The following is a 10045-nucleotide window of genomic DNA, read 5'->3' on the forward strand; positions in this document are numbered from 1 at the left end:
ACTATCCAAGCGGGCCATCTGACAATCACTGTCCCTTACCATCACCACATCCCAGCCCAGATGGCACCCCTAGAACACGCAGCTTTACCTGAGAAGGAGGAGCCTGTCCTTTTCAGATGGATGATCGTCCAGCCACTGGGAGAAGCGTGCATGGGACCACTCTGCCCTCTTCAGGGATGCCACCAGAGAAGAAAGTACATTCTTTAGCAAACACTGGCACAAATAGCAATTCATGACACTCAAGGTGAAATTACCTTCTGGACTGAAAAATTTCAGAACGTGGCACAGGCCTTCATGCAACTGATTACCAAAAAACCTTAAGATTTGCCAACTGACATGGCCCAAACATAGCTTTATGAATAGAAATTACTTGTGTCTGTTTTGTTTTGTCTGATAATGACGGTGATGATATTTGAAATAGGGTCTTACTCTGTAGTTCAGGCTGGCAAGGAAGTCATGGCAATCCTCTAGCTTCAGCTTGCCAAGTATTAAAATTAGAGGCACGGGCCACCTTAGTCAGCTGAGATCTTTTTTTAAAAAAGGGCTAACTCTGGACTCATAGGTAAATCTGACTCCCTGCTGTGAAAACATATGGGTCCCCGGAGTTCTCTTCCATCTTTGTTCACTTTCAGGGAGACATCCATGACCAAATAAAGCAGGGTGGCCAGGAGTCCGCTCAGTAAGGAGACTTGTTTACAAAGTGACTCAGAGAGAGCCCATGATTACCTGGAAGGGGGACTTCAGCTCAGCGGGTGCTCGTGTGAACAGAAACTGAATGACGATGCTGAATGGAATCACATCCCCCACAGCCGGACTATCAGCCACGTGCTCACTCGTCTGGAAGAGCAGGGGCCTAGAAGGAAAACAGGCATTCTGCGTGAATATTCCTCCTAATTTTGCAGGCTGATTTACTTTAAGCTCTTTGCTTAACATCACTTATCAGTGGGTCTGATATTACTTCAGTGACACAGCAAAGTTTCTTGTAGCGTCATTTAATGAACAGGCTAAAATCAACTGAAGCACAAAGTGACACCTTCAAGTTGGTGTAAGTAGTATATTCTTAGTTCAGTCAATACATGTGGCTTTCATTTCATGTAAAACTCTTTTGACTATAATCTAACATGGGTCAATTCAACGTTTTCTATGTATTCATTCTAAGTGGAACTTGAGTCTTTAAATGCAAAGTCATTACTTTGCTGATTATTCCAACAATCTATGCCGGCTGCCTTCAGTTCTGAGTCTCTAGCACACTCTCTATCATAGGAGTGGTGGAAAGGGCAATCTACTCCTCTACCAGTGCTCGGCCACTCTGTGCCAACATCAGGCCAGGAAGGATGTGCAGTTGGCTGGCTGCAGAGGCTCACCTGGTAGCGCCAGTAGTAGCAGCCACACTTCTCAGCAGTTCAGACAACTGACATGAACCATGGAACAGAGGCCTGTATCCTGGTCTCCTTCCTCAGTCACTTAAACAACACCAATGTATGAAAACAGACAGGCCTATGTCAGCCATCTAAATGACACCACGTATGAAGGCAAAGAAAGTTTACATGAGACAGCCCAGTCCCCTCCTTCCTCTTGCTAATGGACATTTGTTTCAGGAGCCAGGAAAGTATGTTCAACAGACTCTTGATTTTTGTTGGAAACAAAAAAATTAGGAAAAGGTCCTTATAGAGTTTATCCTATAAATGCAACCTACCCCTCCTGGCAACGTTTTTCTTTTTCTTTTTCTTTCTTCTTTTTTTTTTTAAAAGATTTTTTTTTTATTGAGAAAAAAAATTTCCGCCTCCTCCCAGCCTCCCACCCTCCCCCCACTCCTCTCCCCCTCCCTCTCGAGTCTGAAGAGCAGTCAGGGTTCCCTGCCCTGTGGAAAGTCCGAAGTCCTCCCCCCTCCATCCTGGTCTAGGAAGGTGAACATCCAAACTGGCTAGGCCCACACAAAACCAGAACAAGAAGTAGGATCAAAACCCAGTCTGGCAACGTTTTTCTTATCTAAACTGCTTATGAGAGTTAGTTTTGATTATCGATTTGATATAATGTGAATCACCAGTAGAGGGAATCTCAATGAGAACGGTCCGGATGGCGTTGGCCCGTGGGCATGCCTGTGAAGGGTTTTCTTGGATTAACTGATGAGGGAAGACGTAGTGGGCAGTGTTTCATAGGAGGAGTCCCATAAGGGCAGCAGAGCGCCCGCATGTGGTACTGACTGTCGAGTGAAATGACCACTTCCAGTCCCTGTCACCATGACCTCCTGCAGTGACAGTGACAGAATAAACTGGAATTAAACCAAATCCTCCTCTCTTCAGTTGCTTTTCTCCTGGTAGTTTGTACTTTAGAACATTTCTGATAATTAGAACTATTCACCCTTCATGAGGTTACAGCTATGAAATTAAACTGATTAAAAAGGAAATCAATAATCAAAACATAGTAAGTCATTTTTAATAACCCAGATATCAATTAAACCATCTTATCAAATATAAATAACTACAGATGAGCAACATTATCTAAGCAGTTTAAATATACCATTTCTGGTTAGTTAAAATACCCTCTTCTCTCAGCAACTGCCTTTAATTCCTCAGACCATACTGAGTTGGTTATGCTGACAATAGGTATAATATTCCTATTTTTTATATGTCACATGTATGCCAGAGACAGAGAGTGAAAAACTTAGACCTGGATCATGACAGCTGGAAGAGCTGGTGGTGTGGAAGGTTGGGTCTTTACTGCTCCTGGTGACTGTGTTCAGCCTATTCAGCCTCTCATCCCACGGATGAACACATTGGGACACAAAGCAATATTTGATCTTTGCATGCACAAATGTGATTGCTTGACCATCAAAAGAAACTGTGAACTGATGTTTTCGAAAAACAAACACCCAGCAAAATGTGTTTAACACTCTACAAGGCTGAGGGACTGGTTAACATGGCTGACTATGGAGAGACAGAATGTTCATGATGGCGGACAGTCTTGGGCCACCTTTAGCCCCTCAACGGTCATTTATTGTGTCCTCGTGACTATCAGGTCAGTCCTTTCAGACTTACCAGCAGCTCCCTCATTCTACCAACAAAAAGTCAAGATGTCATCAAGATAACCTCTGAGGCCTGTAACAAACAGTTCTGCTCGGCCCCAAAACACACACCTGTGTCCAATCTACAGAAACTTTGTGAAATTGATACCATGTTAGAAGATGGTATTGGGGGCAACCTGAAGCTGTGTTCCTAGACCATGGCCAGTTATATTTGGCTTTATTACTCTCATTGAAAATGAATTTTAAAAATTCCTACAGATGAAGAACACAAAGACTAATAACACCATCAAGTATCACGAGTGAGCCTGAGTAAGCATAAGAGACCAGTGACTTTAAAGACAGTATCTAAAATAGTAGGTTATAGGAGCAGAATGAGAAGGAATAAAGAAAGCAAGCTGACAGGAATAAGGAAAAGAAAGGGGCTAGAAAATGTTTAAAGAAACAATGGGTCGGGGCTGGAGAGATGGCTCAGTGGTTAAGAGCACTGACTGCTCTTCCAGAGGTCCTGAGTTCAATTCCCAGCAACCATATGGTGGCTTACAGCCATCTATAATGAGATCTGGTGCCCCCTTCTGGCATACAGGCACACATGGAAGGAATGCTGTACACATAATAATAATAATAAAAAGAAACAATGGGTCAAATTTCCTCATATTAGACACCAGCTCTAGGTACAGGAAGCAAAGAGCTCTCTAAACCCAACCCAAAGAGAAGTTCATCAAGACACACACAGGAAGGTAGCTAAAGCCAGATACAAGTTCAGGGAATGAGACAGGAGGATCTCAGCACTGTTGGAAGTGGGCAGGGTTAAGTGCTAAGAACAAACTTCCTCCTCAGCCTCCACACATTTGCCCCATTTCATTCTGACAGGAGAGCTAAGCATCTGGTTTTATCTTCAGCTCCAGGAAATTAAAAGTCAAATCTAAAAGTAAGGAAGTTAATTTTGCGTTTTTTTTTTTTTGTGTGTTTTTCATAATTATTCTTCAGGATATTTTCAATGCAAACTACAAAGGATACAAGGGGTGAAAAGCAAGGAAGGAAGATTAGGACAAACAGAGGGATGGAGGTAGGCAGGCAGGAAACAGTGGGGCACACACACATGGGACGAGCTGTGTTTAGGAGGCTGACCCACAGACAGGCTGGGTGACATGCTAATAAACCCGGTCTAGCTGTTTTGGGGGTCAGCAACCTGTCCCTTTGGAGCTCTAAGCCACAAAAGCTGTCTTTCTGCCAAGACCAGAGTTCTGCACTGGTCACTAACAGCTGTCTAAAGAGCCCTGCAAGCAGTTCTGGGTCTGTGTCTGCACTGGGCACCAGGCACACACTACCTCCTTCCAGGCAGCACAGCCTGGGCCCTCTCCAGGTGGGACCTGAAGCACCAACAAATTAAAAAAATAATCACCACCTGAAGTGCTTTACAAAAAGAATTAATTAAGGTGCCATGAAAAGCAGAAATTCCATACTGTCATTCTTAGAGATTATTTTAAATATAGCAGCACTTCCAAGGTTACACATTCTAGCCAGAAGGTAGAGTTAATTAGTCAAGTATTAGATCCCTTAGAAAAAAAATGTCTATTTCTAGTCAGGGAAAGTCACATTTAAATGACTCATGGTTTCACAGCTGCCAATTTTCAGACACCCTGTTAAGGCTAATCATGAAATGCAGGACAAGAGGTCCCGATGCTCCTGTCCCCACATCCAGTATCAGTGCTGGTCCCTTTCATGCCACCTGCCACCAAGCCTACCCTCTCCAATTCTGAGCAAAGGGCCTGATAAGGCAGCAAGACCACTGACTGAGTACAATGCTCAGAAACTCCCGAAGAATTGAGTCAGAGAAAGGAAACATGACCCTACTGTGAGACAGGATGCAGCTAGCCATCCTTCCCGCACAGGACATGGCACTGCTATTAGAGGACAGACAGATGTCAGAAGTGAGGCTCTCTAGAAGGAGAAAGATGCAGGAGGCTAATGACTTGGAATAAACAGGGGCTCAAAGTTTAGGTTAGAAGGGCTCCTGTCAGTGTTTGTTCCCACCACAGAAGGTAGGGTTTCATGAAGGGGGACTGTCTAGGTCTTCCTGGAGCTATCCTGGAGCTTCTGGGAGCAGAAGCCAGGAACATGAACTCTTTCAGTGGCAAGAATTTGCCACCTAGTCTCTAAAAATTTGCTATTTTCCAAGATAATAGACACAAGCATTCTAATGTTTCTGGACAAAACAAGCATGTCTGGAATAAGAAGCAGGATGGTCATTCCCTGGGGGACCCTCAACTACTGTAGCGTTTATTGATCTGTTTTTATGGTAAATAGGATTTTTTCCATTATTTCTTTCTTAGGAAGTTAGCTATTATATATAGAAATATAAGTGATATTTCTGTATGTTAGTTTTGTATTCTGATACTTTGCTGAAGTGAGTATTAGGTCTCAGGGCTTTCTGATCAAGTCTTTAGAATATTTTAAATATAGGATCGTGTCATCTAAAAATAGGGATCCTTTTGCTTTTACCTGTATTATTTGTGTCCCCTTTACTTCCTTCTCTTGTCTTGCTGTCCTAGTTATGACTTTGAGCACTACTGAATAAGAGCAGAGAATGGGCACCCTTGTCTCATTTCTCATTTCAGAGGAAATGCCTTCAGTTTTCCTCATTTAGTATAACGTTGACTAGAGATCTGTCATGTATAGCTTTTGTTATGTTGAAATATATTCCTTTGATTCTTAACTCTCTTCATTAAAGGATTCTAAACTTTGTCAATGGCCTTTTTGTATCTGGGTTGATTATGTGGTTTATTTCCAAAAGTTTATCACTTTGAGTTTCTCTCCACCCAATTTAATGCTGGCTGTTGGCTTGCTGTAAATTTCTTTTATTATATTTAGATATGTCCCTTGTATCTCTCCAAAGACCTTTTTCATGAAGGGTGTTGGATTTGTCAAAGGCTTTTTCAGTTTTTAATGAGATGATCATTTTTTTTTCTTTCAGTTTGCTTATATGGTAGATTACATTGACAAATTTCTGTATGTTGAACCAATTCTACATCTCTGGGATAAAGACTATTTGGTCATGGTGGAGGATTTTTGTGTGTGTGTGTGTGTGTGTGTGTGTTCTTAGATTCAGACTGCCAGTATTTTATTAAGTATTTTTGCATTAATGTTCATGAGGGAGACTGGTCTGTAGTTCTCTATCTTTGTTGCATCTTTGTGTGGTTTGGGTATCAAAGTAACTGTAGCCTCATAATAGGAGTTTGGCAATGTTCCTTCTGTTTCTGCTATGTGGAATACTTGGGGGAGTATTGGTATTAGCTCTTCTGTGAAGTTCTGGTAGAATTCTGCGCTGAAGTCATCTGACCCTGGGCTTTTTTTTTTTTTTTTTTTTTTTGTCAGGAGACTTTTAATGACTGTTTCTATTTCCTTAGGGGTTATAAGTCTATTCAAATTGTTTATCTGGTCTTGATTTAATTTTGGTATGTGGAACCTATCTGGAAAATTGTACATTTCTTTTACATTTTCCAATTTTGTGGAATACAAGTTTTTGAAATATGACCTGATGATTCTCTGGATTTCCCCAGTTTTGTTGTTATAGCTCCTTTTCATTTCTGATTCTGTTAATTTGGATATTCTCTCTCTGCCTTTTGGTTAGTTTGGATGAGAGTTTGTCTATCTCGTTGATTTTCTTGAAGAACCAACTCCTTTGTTTCACTGATTTTTTTATATTGTTCTCCTTGTTTTTATTTTATTGATTTCAGCCCTCATTTTGATTATTTCCTGTCATCTACTCCTCCTGGGTGAGTTTACTTCTTTTTGTTCTAGAGCTTTCATGTATTCTGTTGATGTATTAGTATGGGATTTCTCCATTTTTTTTTTTCAAGTGTAGGCATTTAGTGCTATAACCTTTCCTCCTAGTACTGCTTTTCATAGTGTTACATAAGTTTGGGTATGTTGTACATTCATTTCCTTTGAATTCTAGAAGTCTTTAATTTCTTTCTTTATTTCTTCCTTGACCCAGGCATGATTCAGCTGGGCAATATTCAGGTTCTATTAGTTTGTAGGCTTTCTGGAAGTAGTATTGTTGTTAAATTCTAACTTTAAACCATGGTGATCCAAGAAGATACAGGGGATTATTCCAATTTTTTTGGTATCTATTGAGGTTTGCTTTGTTACCAATCATGTGGTCCACTTTAGAGAAGGTTCCAAGAGGTGCTGAGAAGAAGGTATATATATTCTTTTGTGTTTGGAGGGAATGTTCTATAGGTATCTGTTAAGTCCATTTGAGTCATAACATCTGTTAGTTCTCTTATTACTCTGTTAAGTTTCTGTCTGGCAGACATGTCCAGTGGTGAGAGTGGGGTGTTGAACTCTCCCACTATTAGTGTGTGGGGCTTGATGTGAGATTTAAGTTTTATTAATGTTTCTCTTACAAATATGGATGCCCTTTTATTCGGGGCATAGATGAGGAGAATTGAGACTTCATCTTGATGGATTTTTCCTGTGACAAATATGAAATGTCCTTCTTCATCTCTTTTGACTACCTTTAGTTTGAAGTCTATTTTGATAGCTATTAGAATAGTTATACCAGCTTGTTTCTTAGGTTTGTTCGGAAAATCTTTTCCCAACCCTTTACTCGAGGCAATGTCTTTGAAGTAAAAGTGTGTTTCTTTTATGCAGCAGAAGGATGGATTCGGTTTTCATATCCAATCTGTTAGCCTGTGTGTTTTTATAGGTGAATTGAGTCCATTGGTATTAATGGATATTAATGACCAGTGATTGTTAGTTCTTGATATTTTTGTTTTTGTTGTTGCTGGTGGTATAAGTGTGTTTTTCCCTTCTTTGAGATTTGCTGTGCTTTCGTGGGTGTGACTAACTTCCTTGGGTTGGGGTTTCCTTCTATTACTTTCTTTTTTTTTTTTTTTGTTTTTTTTTTTGTTTTTCGAGACAGGGTTTCTCTGTGGCTTTGGAGCCTGTCCTGGAACTAGCTCTTGTAGACCAGGCTAGTCTCGAACTCACAGAGATCCACCTGCCTCTGCCTCCCGAGTGCTGGGATTAAAGCTTCTATTACTTTCTATAGGGCTAGATTTGTATATACCTATTGTTTAAAATCTGGTTTTGTCTTGAAATATCTTGTTATCTCTGTCTATGGTGATTGAGACCTTTGCTAGGTATAGCAGTCAGGGCTGTCATCCTTGGTCTCTTAGTTTTAACATAACATCTGACCAGGACCTTCTGGCTTTAATTGTTTCCATTGAGAAGTCAGGTGCAATTCTGATGGGTCTCCCTTTATATGTTACTTGACTTTTTTCCTTTGCCTTTGCAGCTCTTAATAGTCTTTCTTTATTCTGTATATTTCATGTTTTGATTATTATGTGGTGAGGAGACTTTTTTTTTTGGTCTAGTCTATTTGGTGTTCAGTAAACTTCTTGTATTTTCATAGGCATGTCCTTCTTTAGATTGGGACAGTTTTCTTTATTACTTTGTTGAACATATTTTTGTGCCTTTGAGCTGGACTTCTTCTATCTATCTCTATTATTCTTAGGTTCGATCTTTTCACGGTGTACCACATTTCCTAGATATTTTGTGTTAAGAATTTGTTGGATTTAACATTTTCTTTGACCAATGAATCTAAATCCCCTACCGTATCTTCAATGCCTGAGATTTTCTCTTCCATCTCTTGTATGCTGTTGTTAATGCTTGCATCTGTAGTTCCTGATTTACTCAGCTTTTCCATTTCCAGAAATCCCTTCATTGTGTTTTCTTTATTGCCTCTATTTCAATTTTCAAGTCTTTTCTTGAACTGTTTCCTTCACTTGTTTATCCTTTTTTTTTTTTCAGGGTTTCTCTGTAGCTTTGGAGCCTATCCTGGGAACTAGCTCTTGTAGACCAGGCTCGCCTCACAGCGATCCACCTGTCTCTGCTTCCCGACTGCTGGGATTAAAGGCATGCACCACCACTGCCCGGTGTGATTGTTTTTTTCTTTAAGGGATTTATTGACTTCTTCTGCTTTTTGTTTGTTTGCTTGTTTGTCTTTCTTCCATTTCTTTAAGGGAATTTTTCATTTCCTCTTTAAGGGCCTATATCTTCTTCATAAAGTTATTTTTAAGCTCATTTTCTTCTGCTTCATCTGCATTGGATGTTCTGGTCTTGCTATCACAGCACCACTAGCTTCTGTTGCTGCCATATTGCTCTTTCTTTCTGTTGTTCAATGTATCCTTACACTGCCATCTACCCATCTTTTACCCCAATCAGTGCAGCTGTGGCCCACAGTTCCAGTGGTTGTTCTTCCTCCAGGTTCAGGTGGGGCCTGTGGCTCCATTGGTCACTGATGCAGTGGAAGATGGTTGGGGGTGGGCACAAAGGATGCTGTTCCCTGGTCACTGGGGCTTCGGTAGGAGGGGTTGGGGCATGGGATGTGCCCCCGGGGGTTAGGACCGAGAAAGCAGGGCTGTCCAGCCAGGAGTTCAGACTCACCTCTTCCTCCAGTCCGCGTGCATATGTACTTCATAGTGTGTAAAATAGTTTCCAGGATGTACCTTGCCCAGCCAGACTCCATTTTACAAACAGATTTTTTACTCCCATTTTGAGGATGGAAGATAATTACATGCAAGGTGGACTCACAAACACCATCATCTATTCAGTATGAACCACGCAACACAGCTAGATGACATTATCTTAGCAGTAGAAATTTGCTAATTTATCAATGTATGAAGGTCAATTGAGACTGCAGGGGCATATGAGTACATTAAAATTATATCAGCAAAACCAAGCCCAAGAACTTATCAGACAGCCAGACCAAAAAGAGGATGCAACTCCTTTACCTGTATTTCATAAAATGGTCATCACAGGGGCCCACACCAACCCATCATTTGGTATCTAGAGTATGCACCAAGGAATGACAGGCAGAGAAGTCTCAATTATCCCTGGGCTGTCAGCTCAGTCTTCCACTGTTGACACGGCCATCCACATGCATGCCCCTCTGGACTTAGACCTGCTGTTCCTGCTGCAGACTGGGTTCTGTTCTTTTTTTTTTTTTTTTTT

At 40.9% G+C, this 10045-nt stretch overlaps 1 protein-coding gene across 1 annotated transcript in view; it reads right to left on the bottom strand.

Moving 5' to 3' along the window:
• Positions 1-10045, bottom strand: part of Cog5 (component of oligomeric golgi complex 5) — a 253334-nt gene that overhangs the window by 5743 nt on the left and 237546 nt on the right. The window contains exons 20-21 of the mRNA XM_005343875.3: positions 727-853; positions 89-168 (exon numbers count right to left, since the gene is read on the bottom strand). Coding sequence (XP_005343932.1) covers positions 89-168; positions 727-853 — 207 coding nt within the window. The remainder of the gene's footprint in view (positions 1-88; positions 169-726; positions 854-10045) is intronic.

This window comes from Microtus ochrogaster, chromosome 1 (assembly GCF_000317375.1).
Source record: "Microtus ochrogaster isolate Prairie Vole_2 chromosome 1, MicOch1.0, whole genome shotgun sequence".
Taxonomy (NCBI): Eukaryota; Metazoa; Chordata; class Mammalia; order Rodentia; family Cricetidae; genus Microtus; species Microtus ochrogaster.